Source organism: Aaosphaeria arxii (genome assembly GCF_010015735.1).
Source record: "Aaosphaeria arxii CBS 175.79 unplaced genomic scaffold BU24scaffold_4, whole genome shotgun sequence".
NCBI classification, from domain to species: Eukaryota; Fungi; Ascomycota; class Dothideomycetes; order Pleosporales; genus Aaosphaeria; species Aaosphaeria arxii.
In genome coordinates this window covers 2,361,422-2,382,544 of record NW_022983477.1, presented here as the reverse complement: position 1 = coordinate 2,382,544, position 21,123 = coordinate 2,361,422, and the positions used below count along the sequence as shown (strand labels likewise).

The 21,123-nt window shown below is 50.1% G+C and overlaps 8 protein-coding genes across 8 annotated transcripts; 5 read left to right on the top strand and 3 right to left on the bottom strand.

Annotated features, from left to right (window-relative positions):
- Window positions 1-296: 296 nt before the first annotated feature.
- On the top strand, window positions 297-3,535 carry BU24DRAFT_192611 (uncharacterized protein). Its single transcript, XM_033521721.1, has 2 exons — window positions 297-783; window positions 840-3,535. The coding sequence occupies exons 1-2, from the start codon at window positions 506-508 to the stop codon at window positions 3,394-3,396; spliced, it is 2,835 nt and encodes a 944-aa protein (XP_033384408.1). The 5' UTR covers window positions 297-505; the 3' UTR covers window positions 3,397-3,535.
- Window positions 3,536-4,813: 1,278 nt separating this feature from the next.
- BU24DRAFT_422396 (uncharacterized protein) lies at window positions 4,814-6,143 on the bottom strand. The gene is made up of 2 exons (XM_033527972.1): window positions 5,508-6,143; window positions 4,814-5,449 (listed from the first exon to the last, which is right to left on the bottom strand). Exons 1-2 carry the CDS (start codon window positions 6,102-6,104, stop codon window positions 5,030-5,032), a joined length of 1,017 nt encoding a protein of 338 aa, XP_033384407.1. The 5' UTR covers window positions 6,105-6,143; the 3' UTR covers window positions 4,814-5,029.
- Window positions 6,144-6,256: 113 nt separating this feature from the next.
- On the top strand, window positions 6,257-9,977 carry BU24DRAFT_391394 (Adaptor protein complex AP-3 delta subunit). The gene is made up of 4 exons (XM_033525111.1): window positions 6,257-6,491; window positions 6,547-7,246; window positions 7,295-7,523; window positions 7,573-9,977. Coding segments are annotated over exons 1-4 (3,141 nt in total). The 5' UTR covers window positions 6,257-6,489; the 3' UTR covers window positions 9,783-9,977.
- Window positions 9,978-10,752: 775 nt separating this feature from the next.
- On the top strand, window positions 10,753-11,640 carry BU24DRAFT_422393 (uncharacterized protein). The gene is made up of 2 exons (XM_033527971.1): window positions 10,753-11,271; window positions 11,339-11,640. The coding sequence occupies exons 1-2, from the start codon at window positions 10,980-10,982 to the stop codon at window positions 11,482-11,484; spliced, it is 438 nt and encodes a 145-aa protein (XP_033384405.1). The 5' UTR covers window positions 10,753-10,979; the 3' UTR covers window positions 11,485-11,640.
- Window positions 11,641-12,096: 456 nt separating this feature from the next.
- On the bottom strand, window positions 12,097-13,669 carry BU24DRAFT_409220 (uncharacterized protein; the record flags this gene model as incomplete). The annotated part of the gene is made up of 3 exons (XM_033525905.1): window positions 12,097-13,074; window positions 13,130-13,331; window positions 13,401-13,669. 3 exons carry the CDS (start codon window positions 13,667-13,669, stop codon window positions 12,097-12,099), a joined length of 1,449 nt encoding a protein of 482 aa, XP_033384404.1.
- A 1,096-nt stretch (window positions 13,670-14,765) lies between these two features.
- Window positions 14,766-17,303, top strand: BU24DRAFT_450670 (uncharacterized protein). The gene is made up of 3 exons (XM_033531043.1): window positions 14,766-15,056; window positions 15,108-15,367; window positions 15,420-17,303. Exons 1-3 carry the CDS (start codon window positions 14,862-14,864, stop codon window positions 17,128-17,130), a joined length of 2,166 nt encoding a protein of 721 aa, XP_033384403.1. The 5' UTR covers window positions 14,766-14,861; the 3' UTR covers window positions 17,131-17,303.
- Window positions 17,304-17,312: 9 nt separating this feature from the next.
- BU24DRAFT_422388 (Fcf1-domain-containing protein) lies at window positions 17,313-18,688 on the bottom strand. The gene is made up of 5 exons (XM_033527970.1): window positions 18,453-18,688; window positions 18,042-18,388; window positions 17,959-17,984; window positions 17,852-17,889; window positions 17,313-17,791 (listed from the first exon to the last, which is right to left on the bottom strand). Exons 1-5 carry the CDS (start codon window positions 18,502-18,504, stop codon window positions 17,664-17,666), a joined length of 591 nt encoding a protein of 196 aa, XP_033384402.1. The 5' UTR covers window positions 18,505-18,688; the 3' UTR covers window positions 17,313-17,663.
- An 899-nt stretch (window positions 18,689-19,587) lies between these two features.
- Window positions 19,588-21,047, top strand: BU24DRAFT_192375 (uncharacterized protein). Its single transcript, XM_033521720.1, has one exon. It carries the CDS (start codon window positions 19,759-19,761, stop codon window positions 20,974-20,976), a length of 1,218 nt encoding a protein of 405 aa, XP_033384401.1. The 5' UTR covers window positions 19,588-19,758; the 3' UTR covers window positions 20,977-21,047.
- Window positions 21,048-21,123: the final 76 nt, after the last annotated feature.

The window sequence follows — 21,123 nt, the reverse complement described above, 5'->3', positions numbered from 1 at the left end:
GTCACAACAACAGCAACAACAGCAACAACAACAACACAACTGTCCCACTTGTCCGGTTGCGCTGCTACAAATCCGTCGGATCGACATAGCTGACGTTTGCTCAACTTGGCTCGTCTTCTTCTTGTTCTTCTTCGTTACCGCGTCTACGGTTCACTCGACTCTTCTCCCAAGGATCGAAGATACCACCAGTCTCCCGCTTCTATTCCGTCTCATACGCTGCATGCCAATCCAACGCGACCTGCTCCAAATTGCAACACCTCATACTGACTCACTCAATTGACCAGATATCAATTCATTCCCTTTTTCTTTCATTCGGATCCTTCGTGTTCATCCCCACCTCGCAAACGTCGATTCCCCAGAATCACTCTGGCAATCACCACCATCGTACTACACCGAGACCCTGCTGCATGAGCTTCTCTACAACTTCGTAGTCGACTTTGGTCTCGGGTGCCAACAAGATCTCACTACCAAACCACTAATATCTTCTTACCTCATAAAACTCACAATGGTCAACTTGTTCAGGGCCCGTCGAAAGTCTGCTGGAAACATCCTTGATGAAGTAGAAAACGAGAAGCTTGGAACCAGCCCCGAAGCCCCCGCGGCTGGCAGCTCTGCCTTCAAAGTGCTGAGCCAGACCGAGATCGCAGCGAAGAAGGAGCTTGCCATTAGGAAGCAGCATGAGAAGGAAAAGTCCAAGTTCGGACGGTTCAGTGGCTTTGGAGGCACAGGCAACAAGAGCCGCCAACAGTCGCTAGACGATGAGTCTCCTGGTTCTTCCAAGCGGTGTGTATTATCTGGAACATATGCCAACAGAACATCACATTTTGACTGACTTTTAGTGACAGCGATAGTAAGTCTAGCAGTGGCACCCAATCCTCTAGCAATCGCCCATACCATACAGGCCAATTCGGCTCGACCTCGACCTTGCCGTCCTCGGCTGACACCGATCCTAACGATAACATGTTCGCGAATCTTCCTCCGCGCCCGACTGTCGCACAACACAATAGTTCACCGAGCGGTTTCTCCATATCTGGGATGAAGAAGGCACTGCCGCAAATTCCACATAGCAAGACGCATGATGTTTCTTCCCGATACTATGGGGCCGCCGACGGGCCAGTGTCACAGAACATGGGTGATGGGCGTCCCCGAGCTATGACGACCTCAAGTTACGCAAGCACGGCCATTCCTCCTAAACTCGATTCGGACCTTAATTTCGGTAGTGGTTTTGATGATCTTTTCAGCGGTCTGGACAAGAGACGCGATTCACCAGACTTCATGGATAACTCACCAGGCCGCTCGCTGCTCGCTGGAAAGCGTGTGGGCCAGCCAGAACCCATCGACATCAATCGAAAGCTAGAGGTCGAGCCTGCGCTGGCGTCATGGGACAGTCGTGGCTCCGGCGATAATCTCATACCTTCGCCAACTGAGGACAATGAGGACAACAACACTCCACCGCCCGTTCCTCCGCACAAGTATGCACCGATCACCTCGCGAAGCCCAGGTCTTGGTGGGGCACCGTTCCAAGATGCTGGTGCAAGCGTTCGCGAGTCAACGACGCTTCAAAAGTCGCTGAATCAGCCGGAGTCCGAGCAGAAAAACTACTCCTTCACCTCGTCCACCCCGTCCCTACAAACTCCCCTTTCATCTCGAACCGGATCCGACAGCGCGACACCAAAAGCTGCCCTCCGCACCACTCCTTTGACCCACATTGACCATAACGACGACGACAACCTGTTCACTCCTTCTCCTCCCAAGGAGACCCCGGTTCGAAAAACCATCAACGCCGCCATGAAGGACACTGTTCCGGCAGCGCCGCAAAGTGCATCGGTGGGACCAGGCCGTAAGGTGATGACGGCTGCCGAGTTCCAAGCGCACAAGACACAACAAATGGCCCGGCCTGCAGACGATTCATCAGATAGTGAGGATTATGAGGATGAGGAAGATGCAATTAGACAACGCGAGGAGGAGGAGCTTCGGATGAGGAAAAAGCAACAACAGATGCAAATTGCTCGCGAGGCATTGCGTCGGTCAACTACCGCTCCAATCCCGTCGAACGTCTCGAATAGACCCGAAAGTTTTGTTGGTGGTGCCACGGGTTTTCCGTCCGAGGCCTCCCTCCAAGCCGATCAATGGGACGATGAAGATGTTCCCCTAGGGATGCTTGCCCAGCATCTACCCGTAAAGCAGAACCTACCCCTTTCTCAGAATCCCACTCCATCCTACCTCCCCGACCGTCCCGCGTCCGCAGGCGCCGCGAGCAACCGTGCTTCCCAGGCTTATCGGCCCGTATTCGCCCGAAATTTGCCAGAGGATCCGTATTTGTCACAATTCGTCGGGGGAGGGCTGGTCCGCCAGGGCAACCGAGAGTCTATGGGCTTCAATCGTGCTGCGTCTGTGTATGGCGAGCCAGTTGGTGGCAGCATGCCCTACGCTGATGCCCCCCAATTCCCAACTTTGGTAGGCCAGATACAGATGCGTGAAAGCGCAAAGCCGAAGTACCTCGGCGGTGCCTCTAGCAAGATCCCAACTGAAGGGCCTTTCACTGGTGCTTTGGGTGCCCAAATGAACGGCATGAACCAGCCAGCCACTCGCATGTCGCAAATGCCAATGCAGCAGGGTATGGGAATGATGAATATGATGAACGGTGGCATGATGGGTATGGGTATGGGCCAGGGCATGTCGTACCCCATGCAGAACCAGTCCTCACTCATGCAAGACCCGCAGTACCAGCAGATGCAGCAGATGATCATGGCGCAGCAGAGTATGCTGATGCAAATGCAAGCACAACAGGCCGGCATGTTTGGACAACAGATGCCTCAAGATCCCCGCATGTCGATGTTCCCTCAGCAGATGCAAGGATTCCAGAACCCCAGTTTTGCAAACAACAGTACACCAAATCTGGGAAGTTTGATGCAGAACCAACGACCAATGTCTATAATGTCTGGATTCGGTAATCAGCAACCACTACAACAATCTCGTCCATACTCGGCGGTAGTACCTGGCGCTGCCCAAGGCCCAGGCCAATTCCCTCAACATCTCGGCCCTGGACCTGGCTATACGGCATCGATTGCGCCCTCTGAACGATCCAATATCGGCATGTCCAGTCGCTATCGTCCGGTAACGACAGGAAATGGCATGCAAGATCACATGTCTAGTGTCTCATCTCAGACTCTTCAGCCTCCTTCTGCCAACGTTGCCGACCCCAGGAAGGTAAAGGGCATCCTCAAGAACAAGGTCAACACGCAAGTCAGTCCAGTACGCGAAGATGACGAAGAAGACTGGAGCAAGCTGAGGGAACGAAAGAACAAATTCGCTTCCAACACGGGTGGTGGTGCAAAGGATAACACTTCTGCTACTTCTGCATTCGACGAGTTTGATGCGCGTGTCGTCTTTTAACATACCCTTTCAAACTTACCTGACTTATTCGCTCTTTCACCGTCAGGTCCGGCTGTTTGGATATTCCATTTTCCCAGAGAAAGATGTGGATTTTGACAACAGAGAAATTCAGGGGGAGAGAAGGGTCGGAACACAATTTGAAGAGAGATAGAAGCCAGACCTCCGGATGGGAGTGTATACATGAGGACATGATGAAAGGGCCGCAATGCTATTTCCTAACATGTCTATTCAGCGTAATACAGTTGGGGAGTAACATGCGGCATCCGTTGGTTGGACTTTACTTGTTTGTTTTGCATTTCCGAAGGCGTTCAAAATTTTGGTATGATTCCCGGTCGAACTCATTTCTGTCTAGCGATTCTATTTCGTTCGATAGGCTTTCAACTTTTCCTTCACCGCGTATGCGAAAGGAACAGGTGATCGCTTTGACTTCATTATTTGAGCATACAAACGTACGAGGGTGAGGGGGATGAAGAGCGCTCTTGTTGGGCTTCGCACTTCCTGTCTTCGCGCATATCACAGCAAAACTCCGGCATTTACCCAATAGGCGGACCCATCTAACATTTTGGTTCATTCCTTCCGCTTTCAATATTTGGATACAGCACCCGCCTTTTCCACGTCGTTCATTGCATTAGAGAGGGGGAGAATGGAAGCAGAAGGAGAAGGAAACTATAAGGACCCGGAAGTAAGACTAGTTCTGACTGTAATTATAATACAATTCTTTCTTCTCCACCCTCTTGTCCATCTAGTTCCAAGTGACAGTGAAGAAATGTTTTCACCCTACTACAACAAAACCAACATCTCATATAACCTGGAAATAAACAGTGATGGAACCTTCACGACGGCTTCTGTCCTTAGCTTTGACTCTTCCGTCTACCCTTTCCCGATATCATCACCTCTAACCTCCTTTGTTTCCCTTCTCTTCCTCTGCCTACGTGCCATGCCGTGTAATATCACGTTGATACATACACGTCATTCCATCTCATCGAAGGTACAGCTCCCCAAGAACGAAATAACATGTCCCAGAAAGAATCCTTCATGTAATTCTCCGACCGGAAGCAAAGGGCCAAAAGTTTTCCTTCCATACAGTCAGTCTTCATCCATACTGAACCCCAAAAAGGTCAATAGTGTTATAGTTGATGAGGAGGAAAATGGTTAAATATTAACTAGATAGACACATGTGCGTAATCTTCCGGGCTTAGGATAGATGATTGATTAGTACTACGTATTCTTCTAATCTCCCTGCAGGAGTAGAAAAGGGACATAGAAATGGACCTAGCCATGCTTTTTGCACTGTAGTATTTGTAGTACATGGTTTTGATCGTAAGGTTGCATTAAGAGGATTGGCCGTGATTACTTTTTGGGCCCAGTGGATACCTAGGTAGGTGCAATGGGAAGAGGTCTTCGAAGGGATAAAGTACTCTAGTGATATCATAGACGATCAGTCAGAACCATCGATGATTGCAGGATTTCATATTGGTATCTCTATGTAGGTAGGTGGATTTCTCATGCTGTTCGGTGTGGTTGGCTATCTATGTTCAACCTCAAAAATGATGGCCATTACTATGAAGTAGACGTGGCTCATCATCCCTCCCCTATTGCCCTCTCTCGCGTTGGAATTCAAATATTCTGTCAATTATCGCTCGATCTTGCCGTCTCTGTCAAGCAATTCTCTCGTAGCAATGACCTCTGCTTCATTGTAGCCCGCCCAATCTTTCTTTCCGCTACTGTACGATCGCACAATCTCGGCCAACTTGGTGGTTGCCAGCTCCTCCAACTTCTTCACGGTGGCCTCCTTCGGCACGGGAACATCGTCGTCAGTTGGCCGTTTTGAGGAAGGGTTCGAGGAAGGGTCAGAAAGGAGAGAGATGAGTTGTTTCGAAACAAGCTTCAGGCCATAGTATCCGCGGAGGTAGGATTCATTCAGCTCGATTGAGCGGGCGAAATGCTTCAGAGCGAGTGTAAGGGACTGAAGTGTCGTTGCTGGGGATGGGGTCGAGGAGGCGGATGAGGATTTGGTTGAAAGATAATGGTACGTTGCTACTTGTGCATGTGCCTGGTGGGGTGTAAGTGGTTTGAATTGCAGTGAGATGTGGAATCAAGCTCCGACTTACGCTCCATGCATTTGGCACAATCAGCAGCACCTCTTCCAGAGAGAAGATTGCCTTCGACCACTCGCCAACTTGCGCATACAAATCAGCCAACTCGGCCCATGCCTCTGCATCTGTAGGGCTACTCTCAAGTAAAACGGTCAACGCGGTAATCGCTTGATCGGTCTTGCCAAGCGCTTTCAACACTGCGACCCTCCTCTTTCTGATTCCAAAATTCGTGCTGTCTTCCCGAAGAATATTCTCGTAATCCTGGAAGACTTTCTCGAGGTCCTTTGCGTCCTTGGCTTGCGACTCGTCGTAGATGCCGCGAAGCGTTATTATGCGCTCGTTGCTGGCGCCGAAGCGAGATGTGAGGCGGTCGAGAATCTGGCGTGCGGAGGCGTCGTCACCCGTGCGCAGGCTCGAAAGGAATAGATTCTCATGAATTGTCCAGCTGAAGGGGGTTTCTGTGGAGAAGAGGAGGGATAGTGGCCAGGGAAGAGAGGATGTTGGTGAAGAGGCTAAGATTTTTGGGGCCTTTTGGGAAAGCGCAAGTGCATTCGCGGGTGTAATCTGGTCGGGCGGTGAAAGCAAATTCACCTGTGCTGAAGTAGAAGCCATTATGTGCGGTATATATGGTGCTCCGGAGATACAATGGGGGTGTAGATAGGAAACATGGGTTGCAACGAACGACGGGACGTGAGGTTGGAGATGGCCCGAGCTTCCGCTTTTGGGCTCGGCGAATGTGCGGCTCTGGCGCTGGATGGTGGGCACGTCAACACTTGTTGCGCTGGACACACGACTACTGGAACGACGCTGTGGAAACACCTCGGAAAGCTGAAAACCGCAGCTCTGATTCTTTGATCTCGATGAACTCTGCGCACATGAAGTTCTACACCCGATAGTCATGCCCGCTGGCCATTCAAAGTCCCGCCCACCTACCCCTCCTCCGCTGTTCAGACATCCTTGTAGCATACCAGGGAAGGGACCTTGAAGGATTGCAGCGATGTAAAGACTTGGACAAGATTAGAGTGTTTGAATCGTGTTGCTGATCATTCTGTAGGTTCGAGAAATCCCTCTATGACCTCATTCGAGGTCTTCGGAATCATAAAGGCTCGGAGAAAGAGTACATCAACTCCTCCATTAAAGAATGCCGACAGGAAATACGGTCCAACGATATGGACCTCAAGTCCACCGCGCTGATGAAGCTCACGTACCTCGAAATGTTCGGCCACGACATGTCGTGGGCCTCGTTCAATGTCCTCGAAGTCATGTCATCCCCCAAGTACCGCCACAAACGCACCGGATATCTTGCTGCCGTGCAGTCATTCAGGAGAGACACCGAGGTGTTGATGTTAGCAGAGAATCAATTAAAAAAGGATATAAGCAGTCCCGCGCCAACTGTTATCAGCTTGCCGCTCATCGCAGTTCCACATGTTATCAACCCTAGCATGGCGAACTCGATATTGGGAGATCTCCTGCCCCGATTAACGCATAGCCATGCGAGCATCCGAAAAAAGACGGTCGTCACGTTGTATAGACTTGCTCTAGTATACCCTGAGACGCTAAGGCCGGCATGGCCAAAGATAAAAGAGAGATTGCAGGACGATAACGAGGATCCAAGCGTAACGTCTGCTATTGTGAACGTAGTCTGTGAGCTTGGATGGAGAAGACCACAAGATTTCTTACCCCTTGCCCCAAGACTCTTTGATCTTTTAGTAGAGGGAGGTAACAACTGGATGGCGATCAAGTTGATAAAGCTGGTAAGCGGCACTCGGTTCTCGCTCAATGTCTACTGCTCACCGACATAGTTCGCGACCTTAACACCCCTTGAACCCCGACTCATAAAGAAGCTCCTCCCGCCCCTCACGAAGATCATAAGAGAAACCTCAGCTATGTCACTACTCTATGAATGCATCAGCGGCATCATCCAAGGTGGCATTCTCGAAGCTGTCGAGGGCACGACTGAAGGGGAGGAGGTTGCTCGCTTGTGCGTTGGGAAGCTAAGAGGAATGATGATTATTGAAGGCGACGCCAACCGTAAGATCTTCAAACATTGTTGTGACCCAGTGTGCTCACATTGTCTCAGTGAAATACGTCGCGCTGCTTGCCTTTGAGAAAATTGTCAGATCACACCCGCATCTTGTTTCACAACAGCAAGATGTTATCCTGGAATGCATTGATGATCCAGATATCTCGATACGGATGCTTGCGCTGGATTTAGTTGTCGGCATGGTCAACATCGAAAATCTAACCGCTATCGTAGGGCGTCTGATGCGTCAGTTGCGCAATGCTCCCATCGCATCTTCGGCGGACGATCCAGCAAATGATCGCGGGAGATTCTCGAGTGTCGTTCCTTATGGGGACTCGGACGATTCTGATGCGGAAGAATCTCTTCGGCCAGAATCCAGGTCGAATCAGCCACCGCCCCTGCCAGATGATTATCGAGTCAGCGTTATTCGAAGAGTGTTGGAAATGTGCGCACGGGATACATACGCGAATATTTCTGATTTCGAGTGGTATATCGACGTCCTAGTACAGCTTGTCAGAGTTTCACCGTCGACAAAAGCATCTTCTGCCACTGAAGACGACGATACAGAGCACGCAGATGACGTTGGGCGAGGAATTGGGCGCGAACTGCAAAATGTTGCTGTTCGTGTTAAGAGTGTGCGCTCCGAGGTTGTTGATGCTGCACAATCACTTATCCTTGTCGATCGACGAGATCAAATGTTCCCGGCTTCAGGAAATGGTGGCATTCGTGTCCTCGAATATGCTGCTTGGCTTGTTGGAGAATACGCCAATTGCCTTGCTCAACCAGAGCCCGTCATGACCTCGTTGCTACATTCATCGTCAGCGCAGCTCCCCCCTAGGATTCTCGCAGTGTACCTCCAAGCGATACCAAAAGTGTTCGCCTCCATATCGGGCAGTGATCAGTTGTCTTGGACACCAGAGCGTAAAACACTAATGTCGCTGCTCATGGCTAGGATCATTCATTTTCTGGAACCGCTATCTACACATCCAGACCTTGAGGTCCAGGAACGCGCAGTGGAGTACTTGGAATTAATGCGGTTGGCTGCTGAAGCAGCGGCCGGTACTGATACAGCATTGTCATATGAGGATTTCGTCGACCCTCCTCTTCTCCTTACGCAAGCCATTCCTGCTCTCTTCACCGGTGCCGAGCTAAATCCTGTGGCACCTGGCGCACAGAGGAAGGTGCCCATGCCCATGCCCGATGACCTCGACCTTGATGCCCCCATCAATCCCAATTTGAACAATCTTCTTGCTCAAGCTGAACTAGCAGCATTCGAAACCGATGACGACGATGTGTACGCTGCATATACCGAGCCGATCACGTCTTATGCAGCGAGTGAAGCCCAACCATCTATATCTGCCTCTGAACGTCTTGACGGCCAGCAGAAAGAACCTACAAGCTATCAGAATGCTGTAGAGGAAGAGTACCTAGACCCCGATATCATTGCACGCAGGAAGGCGGAGCGCCGCGAGCGACATAAGGACGACCCATTCTATATCGATCCAGAAGGACAGTCCGGCTCTGGCACCATCACTCCACTTACAAGCATCGTAAGAGCAGGTAATGAGGAAGTCGATATTGACGCGATTCCGATCATGGATCTGGATCTTTCAACTCAACGGGGTGCTGGCGAAGAGATATCCCGCTCCCGGAGCCCACGCAAACCTACGCGAAGAGTCGAAATCATGGGCGACGAAACACTAGGTCCAAGCGAACCGGATTCATCGCGTGACAATAGCACTACCCCACGAACATCCAACAGAGCTAAGAAGAGCTTGCTACAGGTTGACAGCTCCGGATTAGGATCATTGAGCCTTGATGACGACGACGATTCCGGAAGTAGTAGAAAGATGACGCGGCTGGAGATGGAGAGGAAAGAGCAAGAGGAGCAGGAGATGAAGAAGGCACTCATGGAAGTTGAACGATTGAGATTGGAGATGCAGAGAGCAAGTGAGCGATTGGAGGCCAGGGGAGAGGTCGCTGTCAAGCCAAAGAAGAAGAAAAAAGTCAGAAAGGCCGAGATTGGGGGTGACGATGTTCCAATACATGAGGTCATACATGAGGGTGCGGACAGCATTGGACATCAAGGAGCAGAAGATGGGACAGAAGAGAAGCCGGCCAAGAAGAAGAAGAAAAAGAAGAGCAAACCTGGAGAGGGAGATGTGGGCGGCGACGGCGAGAGGGATGACGAAACAGTAGCAAAGAAGAAGAAAAAGAAGAGGAGGCAAGTGGTAATGGACGAAGGTGTACCCAACACAGAGCAGTAACCAATAAATACGGCATTTACTGTGGAAATGGAGCACAGCATACACATCTCCAGATTTGGAATTCAGACTCGAACCGTTCTCGAATCATTGGAAAACCATGGGCATTGTGGTATATATCTGCTTGAATAAAATAGCCCCAAAATATCAATGCTGCTAGGAATCGCATGCTTGCATCGACTCCAGTGTTTCTCCAGCCCTAAACGCCGTGTACCCTAGGATATGCTTGCTGATAAATGTATCCCGATTGCGGTTTGTACCCCCGAGTATATTTCCCTTCTAAGACCCTGCCTTGCGAGACCTGTGCAACGAGCTTTTGAAAGCGTTTAGGGGGAATGCAAACGCTGCGTCGGTTGGACTTGATTACAGCTTAGAAGAACATCCTAAGGAGCTCGAATACCAAACCACCGCAGAGAACGAATGCAAGAACAACTACATCATTGTCAGCATGTTTCAGCAATTGAATCGCCCCACCCTCCACTTGCGATCAACATGTGAACAGTGGGCAAAGCCTGAGGCGGTCAAACGTACTTATCCAGCCCTTCGAAATTGGGCTTTTCTGGTCCTCGCGCTTCTTGACAACCGTAACAGGCCTGCCCATCTTGGCTTCCTCGCGACGGGCGTACTTCGCATTGGCAGCGCGTTGTTGGGGGGTTTGCGCCTGATCACTGGTAAGTATGGAGTTCCGGAGTGAGCATGTCAATTCAGGGAGCGTACCATATCGAATTGCTGGTATTGGGGTTATCGAGATTGAGCAAAGAAGTCTGGATTGGAGATTAAGATTCGTGGAAGGCGAGGGATTCTGAGAAATGTTGCGGCGGAATTGGGGATATAAAGGTAGCAGGTAGGGGTCCTAGGTGATGCAAGGTGTTCCTTTGGATGAAGACTCGAGGTCCGTGCGTAAACTTGCGGAGCTGGAGCGGAGGTCTTCGAATTTGTGGTTCCGAGGGATTTGGTTATCATAGCTTCCCATCCGTGGGCTCCTCAAACTTATATCAACGGGCAGAACAGGCTCCCTTCCCACGTGTGGTGTCTTCCTTCTGATTGAATAGTCGATCAAAGAGTCATAAGAAACACTGAGTGTTTTCGAGCACTTTCTGATACATATCTGGCCTCTAGCAGAACCACAATAACCATCTGGCAAGAGTTGGAAATACTGGTGCCTAAGACAGCACACGTCGCAAGCTTTCCAACGACGTTATGGCGAACCGAACCATCGCATTTCACTTCCGAACAATTGGATTTGTTCCCCGAGCGCCGATTCAGACAATAGCAAGAAGCAGAAGATATGCGACGGAGCATCCACCTTCCACCTCCCCGCCCCCACCTCCACGATCCGAACCACGGGAGCCCCAGTCAAGAGCTGGTGCCTTTTATAAATCATTTGCTTCCCCAATAGTGAAATGTTTTCTCGGTGCGCTCTTCACATACCAAGTCACGTATTGGGGGTGGATGAAACTGGAAACACTGGAGGAGAAACGAGGCTACGATGGTATGTAGGCCATCGACAAGAGCAAAAATTGTTCACGGAGTATGCTAACTGTCGTACTTCGGAATAGACGAGATCAGAGATTTAAAGGATCAGCTCAAGGTCGAAGTCGTTAAGCAAATTGAGGCAACGAAAGGGAAAATCGAGACACACGTTCCTGGAGAGATGAAGGAACAAGTCGGAGAAAGTAGTAAAAAGAAAGGATGGTTGTGGTAGGGCGAGCTTCCCGAGAGAACACCCAAACAGAACAAGAAGACCAGTTATACCCATAATATTCCGGAATGAATGTATTAATACTGTGTATACAGAGATACTTATATTGAAACACCAGCGAATGTACTAAGTTGCGTGGGAATGATAAATATATTGGTGATACATGGTTTCGCTGAACGTGAAAAAGAAATCTTGCTACTCATTGAGAACCCAACAACTTTCTATGAAGATGGAAGGATGCTTGCCAGACCATCAGAAATAAGCAGTAAGAATCCTTTTTCGGGTGCAAAGTTCTTCGGCGTCCACATTTGTATCACCGAATAGTTGTGCAGACGACGTGAATGCCAGTCCTGAAGTCGCACCCGAGTAAAGCATGTATCTTTCATACCTCTTGCTCTACCTATGAATGGAGATAAGATATGAGATCACCACATGGGATACCCTGATCCCACGACTGAAATTTGCCGATTCTTTTGATTGACCAGGAGGACGTATATCAACAGCAAGTCGAACTTCAACGACTACGTGACCGTGAAAGTCGGACTCTCCTAGCCAATATAACTTCTTGAAATAATCAATAAATATACATAGAATAATAGCTGTAGTTCAAACGTTCTACGGCCCTGAGGTATCAGTCTTCTTTCCGGTGTTGTAAACATCAGGCATTGGTGGCGCATCTGCTGCAAGCCTCTCACGGCTTCCCCTGAGCATGTAGGGATCTTCTGCAAACCCTTTAGTCCACTCCCTTTCACTATATTCCGACTCGATAGGTTTCCTGCCGGTGGCTTGAATCTGCTGGGCTTTTCTCTCCACCTGTTCCCAGACCCTAAGGATGTTCTCTCCCGCCAATGATTGGGCTTGAGAATCTGTTGCACCGCGTTGCATCACCAACTCTATCAAATTTGGATACTTTGAAACGTCTTCCAGACCAGTAGGTGCGAATGATGGACCGAAAAAGTCTGCTCCAATTCCAACGCAATCCCACCCGCAAACGTCCGCAATGTGGAAGATATGATCCACGACGTCGTGGATTGTAGCAGCTGATGGGTTCTCCTTATTGAGAAAGCCATTCAGGAATACCGCCATAACAACACCTCCATTGTATTTGAGTTGGCGCAGTACGTCGTCCGGAACGTTGCGAAGATGCTGTGTTGTTTGATACGCACCTGAGTGTGAGAATATGACAGGAGCTTTCGCTATGCCCAAAACATCTCGCATAGTCTGATGAGAAACATGGGACAGATCCACCATCATGCCCAGGCGATTCATTTCTTCGATTACCTCCCTTCCAAGTTTGGTCAGCCCATGATCAACCCCTCCGGTGGCTACAGTAGTTGCTGAGGTTGCAAAGGCGTTGTCGCAATTATGAGTGAGCGTCATGTATCGAGCTCCAAGGCTATACATCTGTCGAACACTTCCAATGCTGCTACCGAGTTGATGCCCACCTTCAATGCCTATCATGCTCGCAATGCGGCCGGATCGAAAGGCCTTACGGACACAACTTGGAGTATCACAGAACTGTAAATCCTTCCGGTATTGTTCAATGAAACGATGTGTTACGTCTATTTGTTCTAGAGTATCTCGAACGACCCACTATTCACAGAACAAATTTAGTGTGTGAGTCACGGAATTTTGACGTTGAACGTACCGATGGATCCTCGAAGTGCTTCTGCTTAGCATCACAATCGATGAAAACGCTCCAGAACTGACCACCCATCATGCCTTGCCTCATACGAGAGAGGTCGGTATGGCCAAGAAGTCTATTGTTAAAGTCGAACCGTTCGTCATAAATTTGGTTTCGCAGCTCCAATCGAAACATCAATGGGAGATCATTATGGCCATCAATCAAACTTGTTCACAGAGAATCAGCATGGCTAACTATAGAAACAAGAAAATGGAACGAAATCCTTTGCACATACGGTGTCTGTTTGAGGATTCTCCGGGTACGTTCGGCATAATCTGTTGGATCGCAAGGCTGCTGCTGCGGCCAGAAAAATGTGAGAGGGCCAAGCAGAAGAGCGAAAGCTGCTGTTATAATCGTGCCTCGTGAAAACGACCAAATCCCATGATTCCGAGAGTTGGGATGAAGAACAATTGCTCGGCCATTACTCGATTCCGGGCTACTATCCTGTGCTTGGTTGTCGTACTCCCTCGACAGGGAGTTTGGGGTAGTCATCGTGTCAGCCATCTTGGGAAAAATTTGTGAAAAAAGATGGAGAGCCACTGAACCAATGTCTTTAAAGTTATATAGGCATGACTCCCAAAAAAAGCATGTGAGTTACAAAAATTCTTCTAATACGAGTATGGTTAGTCACATGACAAAGAGTGACCAGTCGGTCACATGACCTTCGGAGTGCCGTCCACGAACCAAAAAGCTTGCAGCATGTCTCCTTCAATAACAATGATAGTTGAGTAAATACGAGGTGGATACAAGGCATCCATGAGGTTGCTCGAGACTCTATCATTTTTGAAGGTAGTCATGGTGTACCTAAGTGTTAGAGCCACAATGTCTCGATTCTTGTCGTCTCAGGCTGAGGATGTCAAGGAAGCAGTCACTTGCAAGGTCGTTGTATACTTTCTACCTTGGAAGTTTGTCATCGAACCCTTTAAAGCCTTCAAACTGAGAAAGAGAGAAATCAGTTGTACATTGTTGTACCGCTGAACTCCTTTGCTTGAAACATTGGCCAGGCTTTCGTTCACCCTGAAATACGCCATTGTCAAATGTCTCGTCCGGCATATGATTGCGGAGCCGATGATCTCCTCGATACCCTTGTAAAGTTTGTATCTGGAGAACGTTTCCATCGATTTGTCCTGACCCCTGTGCCCTGTTAGGCTGGGACAAAGGCATAAAGGTTGAGGTTTGCTTGCATCAAGGTTTTCCTCACCGGAAATTCTTAAGCTACGCCAACATACTCGAGTAACTGGACTGGTAAGGCTGAGTGACAAAGTGACAGGGCCTCTGGCCCCCGGGTGATAGGTTTGTTGGAGGACACCGCGTGGTCGTAGTCATGGGGCTACGGGTTGCAGCACAGGTTCGGGATGGTTCCCTCTGTTCCCCTCTGTCCTGGTGTCCCTCTGCACTCAGCCACTCGCTAGAAAAGCAGATGCTCCACCCCTCATGCGAACGTTCGGCTATTGTATTACGATCATCGCCGCCCATCCAATGCAATTCGTTGCCCATTCTCGTTCACCGGGGACCAATTGGAACATCGTAGCCCTAACTGCAACTGCATATCCTTGCATACTATGACGCTGACCCGCCGACATCAAAAACTCCCACCATTCGACTTTCTTCGAGGCTACATCTCTGTTAAATATTTCTAGATGAAAATTTGCTTTCCTCTCTTATGTGATATAATCCTTCCGCAAACACTATTTTGATGGCAGATTTCGGCGCCATCTTTGCCCTCTATTCACGAGGTTCGGCACTATCCCTAGATCTTTATAAGCATGCTGCCACGGCAAGAGATGGCAAATTTCTGTGTCAGCTTGCAAAGTCCGTCAGCAACTTCTCCCTTACGGTCAAGCAGATAGGTACGATTATAAGACAGGATGACAGCTTGCCCTCGGCCGAGGTACCGTTGTTCGATTATTGTATTTACAACATGGTGTTGACGTAGGACCAGGCCATTCAAGTACTTCACGATTTATTCGACCAATGTAGCCTCGTGTTAGACGAAATCAGCGATAAGACGACTACACATCAAGAAACCCACGCGGGAAAATATGAAGAGCAGCCTGGCCATCATCAAAGGGATGCTGTTCAATTATCCGAGGAGGAGCTGGCGCGGTTCCGATATATCTATGCTCACCTCGAAGCGCTCAAATGCACAATTAGGATCGTGTTGCAGACCTTGTTCACTGCCCAAAGTATAATATGGGCGAGGTATTTTTCATCCCTTCTCTCAGCATGAATATATCGCCTAATCACACAACAGGGTTCAGCCGTCCATTTCCCCGAAGCGCGCAGAGGCCGCCGTGACAAATGAGAAGAACCAGCTCGAAAGCCTGGTGATCGAGCAGCAGATTGCCATTCTATCCGCGTCAAGCCTTTACCATTCGTCACGTGTCAACGAACGATTGATAACGGAAGGCGACAGCTCCCAAAGCCTTACACTCCCGGAGAAGAACAGCTTAACGCCCACGGATCTCGTTCAGTATCAGCATGAATCTATCATAAGCCTAGACACCGCTGACGCCCAGGAAGAGGCTTGGATGCCGTCGATTTGCGCGATCTCCGGATCCCATGCGGACCACGTACTGAGCACATGGACTAGACTACGTCAACTACATGACAATATATCTGATATCGAGCGACAGCGGTTAGCAGAACAAAGGGAAACTCAACAACCCACTGTCGAGTCCGACAGTGACGACGAAGCAGAATATCTACGTGAAGACGGCACCAAAATAGGAACGCCGACTCCTCGTCGACCGGGTAGTGTTCAGCCTCTGTTCACTGAGAATACCACTCTTCCCATTCCTGTGCCAACCTCAAAATTTGGCCCGACAGCACCGATATCGCCCGTTTCCTCTTATGGGGCATCTCCACGATCCAGCATTGCTAGTCTACCCGTCGAAGCTGCAGCAGCTGTTGAGGCAAAGGTTAAAGATGAAGATATCTCTCTTGAGATTCCATGGCGGCTCGTTTCAGGCTCATACTACTGGGACTATATCGATGGCACGGTACAAGATACGAATACTGAGAAGCCCTCGTCGTTTGCGTTCTCCGACAGGAGAAGCTGGACAGAGATATCGGCGTTATGGGTTTGCAAGGAAGCCATCCAAGAAGCAAGATTTGAATATCACCAACTTCAAAAGTCACGTCAAGATGATCGGCGAACGAAACTGGAGGCATGCTTTAAGATTGACCAAGCCTTAACCTTTGCCCAGGTTCAGCGTCTTGTCGAAAGAACAGTCGAAATCTATCGACAAAATCTACCACCGTCCCCTCCTCCGCCACGCCGCTCTTCATTCGAACGGCCCTCGGCGTCGAGACCTGTCCGTGACAGAGATCAAGACCGTACCCCTCTTGCGAGCCTGCAGCCAACGACCCAGAAAACTCATCCTCCTTTGGAGCGATCACGGACTGCTTACGCTTATCCGCCACCACCACCGCTCGATCGATCCTCATCAATGCCTGGTCCTAGAACACATTATCCACCACCACCGCCGGGACCGATTCCGCACAATGTGAATCCTCAACTTCCACCTCGTCCAGGCCATCAGCCATTACAGACCATGCATTACCCTGCCCAACCTGCATCGTACTTTCCTTTACCACCCCCGCCGCCCTTCAGCCCGACCTCCGCCATCCCCAGCCCCGCAGGTCACGGTCGTATTCCCTTATCACCTCAATACCCCCAATTTCCGCCCAGACAGCCACAACCCACTCCAGTGTATCGACCCGAGTATCAGCCATACCGTTCAGAACATTACTCTAGTACATCCACAACGTCCGACTCCGAGAACAATGGGCTCAAACCCCCACGTGAGAAAAACCGGGAGCGAAGCCATAGATCTAGAAGCAGGAGGCCGTCTTCTAGTAGTCACAGAAAGAAGCATAGTAGTAGTACTGTGGGCACTTTGGCGAAAGTGGGCGGGCTGGCGGCGTTGCTGGACGGTATTGTCGAAATGGGGGTTTTGTAGATTTTGGAGTTGAGGGTAATGAGTGATCCTGGACGGCGCCATGGTGGTTCGCATCGATTCCTTTAGAGATCCGAGTATCTTATGTTGATTATGTATTATCTTTGTAACGGCCAAACTAACGAGACCAAGCGATTTCCTATCGTTCCGCGGTAGAATGTATGGATAACCAATGTATTTTGTTTCATCAGATTGTGCTACAAACGTGACATTCCCGCATACGCAGGTGAATATGCTATAAGCTTCCATTTCATGTGTCAATCGAACCGATAGTTCTTGTCTATGAGCAATCTGCTCTTAACGTGGATGTGTGTTATTGGATTACCAGGTAATAGCAAAAATCAATGGAATTCGGTGTATCCCAGTCTCTCACTTTCTTCCATCTTACTTCCGGGCAGCTAGAAATGAGCAGCCTCCCATGTAGAAATCCTAGGTGCAGCCCAGTCTAATCGTGAATTTTGAACGCCGCGCTATGCTTGAAAAGAAATCCCTCACTCCTATAAACGATTCGCCCAATTTCGGCTCAGGTACAACCATTATCGACTGTCTGGGTTGTCTGGCAACCTCTCGATTACGTATTTTCCACGAGCAACGGAGACGATTGGGACACCGGGGATTTTACGCAGGCGGCGCTTGAGGTCGCGATCGTTGGTTCCGACGAGATCTAGCAAGGGAATTAGTTACTTTCAAAATCATGCAGTGCGCTTCGACAGGTAGTACTTACAGATTCGATGTTTCAAAACTCGATCCACGAGACAGTCACTAGAATTCTATTAGTCCCTACAGTCTGGCAGCTATAGCTGCAATATGTAACCCCGAGTATGAACTCACTCAGCATAGGTTCCTTTGTGATCGCACTGCGGAAAGGATTAGCATGCTTGGTCTAACGGCAAGGCAAAAATAGAGAGACATACCTTGACACGCTGCCACCGCTCGTCTCTTGCGATTCTCAATGCTATTCTGTACTTGGGGCCCAACTTCTCTAACTCGGCCATAACGCAGTCTGTGATTATTGGGGTTGCCTTTGCGAGTAAAAGATCCATCAAGGAAGTCTGGAGATCCAGTTTGCCGCGAACGGTATGGGAGAGGAAATTGGTATCGATGAGGACGCTATAGGGGGGCACGAGGGCTTCGTTGGCCTGGAAGAACATAGACGATGGGACTTGTGGGATTTCGCGGACGGGCTGCTCGCTCTCGACTTTCTTTTTGGATTCTTCGCCGCCTTTGAGCTGGTTCTTTGCGAGTCGAGCATCTCTTTGGCCTGCAGGATTCGTTCAGATACAATCTTTTGATATTTGTTTGGAAGTGACAGCTGTAGTACATACCAATTACGCGCTTGACTTGCGCAAACTTGCGCGTACGCTTTGCGACACCCATGTTGAATATTTGAGGAATGAAGAGACACGCCTGCGGAGCACTTTTTGCTAGAACATTTCCTCGGATTGCCAAGATTTCAGTCTCTAGACCGACCAGGGGAGGCTTCGCGGGACAATGGTCGGCCCGGTCACGTGGACGTTGTGTATGCCGACCCTCGTTACTCTACGAGTACCGTGGAAGCGGGCACCCGACGGCAAGGAACTCGACGAAGGAATGATTCTGTAGATTGACATCATCTTTCAGATATCCTACGAGTATCACGCTGCAGTTCTAGTTTCCGCGTAGATGCGAACTTTTTCGACATCCTTCCCAACGATGGCATTTGCAATACCTACCTACACAGTGACAATAGGTACCTACCCTAAGGTACCTAGTCTCCAGATAGAATACGACACCAATAGCGCTCGTGCTGGCTGGCTATTCTTAGATTCCCGAGGCTCCTTTAAAGTTTAGTTCTACAATAAAATACATACAGTACAGTACAGTACAGTACTAGAGTATGGTACATTGACTGAACGAATGAATATTTGTATAATCAACCACTATGGTCAACACATGGACGTACTCGTATGCTTTTACTGTACTCGGTACACTCTACTCTACTCGTACCTACAGCACGTCTCTGGGGTGGCAAACATTATACGATGGCCTGGCCTGCCTATACCACGAGGGTATCGTCCAAGCGTCTGACCCACATACAGTAATTATCTACCTCAGAACTTACCTACCTAGTAGAAGGATGAACGGACGGGCTGACTTCCCCTGCAGACAAGACAAGACAGGCCGTCCTCCACTCATCCCCTCCCTACTCTACTCTACTCTACTCTACTCTACTCCGTACCCTCTCTCTCTCTGCTCTCCCTCCCAAGTGGTTCGGCTCTCATCCAGTAGTATTAAACTTTTATCTTTAGTTAATTACTTGACTTGCTTCATAGGGGGGGCCTCTCTCACTCACACCCCTCGGTCTCATCCTCACCCTCCTGTCACTCGTTTCAAACGTCCTTCGCTCTCCATCCTCCTGTCCTGCGTGCGAACGACATTCAAACCTCTCAGCCACCACCATTACCACCGGCGCCGCCTCCTCCTCCTCCTCCTCACCCCCCAACCACGACCCTGAGCGAGGGATATACAGTCTTTTAGCCGCACCGCCCCTAATCCCGTCCTCGACCGCGGTCGCCTCTACAACAACAACAACAACAACAACCTCTCTCATTCTCTGTCTACATCTGCACCCGCACATTCTTTATCACCACCATGCGACCCTCAACAGCCGTCGTCGGGGCTCTGCTCGTTCTCGCACCCGCCATTTCAGCGCAGGCCCTGACAAACCTACCGAATCTGTCCAGCGTTGGCCAGCCTCAGGGACCCACGGAAACCGGGGAAGAGACACCACAGGAGACAAAATCCGAAGATAACAAAAGCTCCAGCGCGAGCGCCAGTGCCAGTGCAACGGGGGGAGCAAAGACAACAGAGCCACCCAAATCAAGCACTTCGCTCCAGAATGCCGCCGTCACACTAGCCCCGTCCTCTTCAAGTGCTCCCTCCAAAGCCAGCAACGATGGCCCTACGTCGATTTTCCATCTCTCTGATGTTCCTACGATCGCCGGTGTCGGTATTCCCCAAATGGTCGTCCCGTTCACAGCTGGTGCACCTTATATGCAGAAGTCGAATCTGCCCGACGGAACCGTCTTCATTTGTGTAGGCGCGGCCTTGGGCTTCTTGGGGGCTTGCGTACTCGCATGGCGAGGCCTCGTTGCTTGGTCTCTGCATCGTTCCGTCAAACGTGCTGCTACGGCCCAGAACATGGCAGATCTCAAGGCAATGTCCGCCGTTCCTGGAGGCAAGAAGCGTGGCATGTACAATGTCGTTGGTGCGAGCTCGACCATGTCTCTCGATCATCTCTCCGCGGCCCCCACGGGAACCTCCAGGCCGCCCAAGCCATTCGCTTCGCCGAACGCAGGCACTCCTCCAAGGTCGCAGTCTTCGTTGTTCTTCTCCCCCACTGCCGGCGGCGCTGCAGGCGTACGCGACTCTGTCAACCGTTCGTCGACCTACCTTCCTGCGGGATACTACCCCTCTGGCAATGCTCAAGCAGCTTCCGGCGCTCCTATGACGCACATTGGTGGCCACGGGGGAGCACATCTGTCGACGCATTCCCTCGCCACACCAGGCAATCGTTTCAGTTCGCGCAGCGGCATTTCTCCTCCCGGCTCACCATCTCTGCCCCCATCTCGAGGCTATGACCGGGCACCTCCAAGCCGCGACGGAGTCTCCGTGTACCAGCGCAACAGCGTTGCAACCCTGAATCAACAGAACAACCGAGGAAACATCTATGCCGGTGAGCAAGGAAGCATGAGCCAACTTTCTCTCAATGTTCCCGGAGGAACGACGACTGCTGGAGGAAGAGCACCGAGTGCGTACCTGGAAGACCTTTTCGAAAGCCACGGAAACGGTCCCCAGCAGCGACAGTAAATAATTCACGAGTAACTTCCATTGGTGGAGTGGCTTGTGGGAAGAAGCCAAAGAGATGATGGGGAGAGACGAACAGCCCCAGCAGGATGATTTGATGATTTGAATGTTTCGAGAACCAAATAAGCGGGCGGCCCACCAGGGTTCAAG

What these genes read in the sequence shown, in the direction of transcription:
- BU24DRAFT_192611 (XM_033521721.1), top strand. Translation starts at nt 506, where the DNA reads ATGGTCAACTTGTTCAGGGCCCGTCGAAAGTCTGCTGGAAACATCCTT. An exon ending in TCTCCTGGTTCTTCCAAGCG is followed by an intron (nt 784 to 839) that starts GTGTGTATTATC and finishes ACTGACTTTTAG; the next exon opens with TGACAGCGATAGTAAGTCTA.
- BU24DRAFT_422396 (XM_033527972.1), bottom strand. Translation starts at nt 6,104, where the DNA reads ATGGCTTCTACTTCAGCACAGGTGAATTTGCTTTCACCGCCCGACCAG. An exon ending in TTGTGCCAAATGCATGGAGC is followed by an intron (nt 5,450 to 5,507) that starts GTAAGTCGGAGC and finishes ACACCCCACCAG; the next exon opens with GCACATGCACAAGTAGCAAC.
- BU24DRAFT_391394 (XM_033525111.1), top strand. An exon ending in CGATCAAGTTGATAAAGCTG is followed by an intron (nt 7,247 to 7,294) that starts GTAAGCGGCACT and finishes TCACCGACATAG; the next exon opens with TTCGCGACCTTAACACCCCT. An exon ending in TATTGAAGGCGACGCCAACC is followed by an intron (nt 7,524 to 7,572) that starts GTAAGATCTTCA and finishes ACATTGTCTCAG; the next exon opens with TGAAATACGTCGCGCTGCTT.
- BU24DRAFT_422393 (XM_033527971.1), top strand. Translation starts at nt 10,980, where the DNA reads ATGGCGAACCGAACCATCGCATTTCACTTCCGAACAATTGGATTTGTT. An exon ending in GGAGAAACGAGGCTACGATG is followed by an intron (nt 11,272 to 11,338) that starts GTATGTAGGCCA and finishes ACTTCGGAATAG; the next exon opens with ACGAGATCAGAGATTTAAAG.
- BU24DRAFT_450670 (XM_033531043.1), top strand. Translation starts at nt 14,862, where the DNA reads ATGGCAGATTTCGGCGCCATCTTTGCCCTCTATTCACGAGGTTCGGCA. An exon ending in ACAGCTTGCCCTCGGCCGAG is followed by an intron (nt 15,057 to 15,107) that starts GTACCGTTGTTC and finishes ACGTAGGACCAG; the next exon opens with GCCATTCAAGTACTTCACGA. An exon ending in CAAAGTATAATATGGGCGAG is followed by an intron (nt 15,368 to 15,419) that starts GTATTTTTCATC and finishes ATCACACAACAG; the next exon opens with GGTTCAGCCGTCCATTTCCC.
- BU24DRAFT_422388 (XM_033527970.1), bottom strand. Translation starts at nt 18,504, where the DNA reads ATGGGTGTCGCAAAGCGTACGCGCAAGTTTGCGCAAGTCAAGCGCGTA. An exon ending in AGCGGTGGCAGCGTGTCAAG is followed by an intron (nt 17,985 to 18,041) that starts GTATGTCTCTCT and finishes TCCTTTCCGCAG; the next exon opens with TGCGATCACAAAGGAACCTA. An exon ending in CACAAAGGAACCTATGCTGA is followed by an intron (nt 17,890 to 17,958) that starts GTGAGTTCATAC and finishes ATAGAATTCTAG; the next exon opens with TGACTGTCTCGTGGATCGAG.
- BU24DRAFT_192375 (XM_033521720.1), top strand. Translation starts at nt 19,759, where the DNA reads ATGCGACCCTCAACAGCCGTCGTCGGGGCTCTGCTCGTTCTCGCACCC.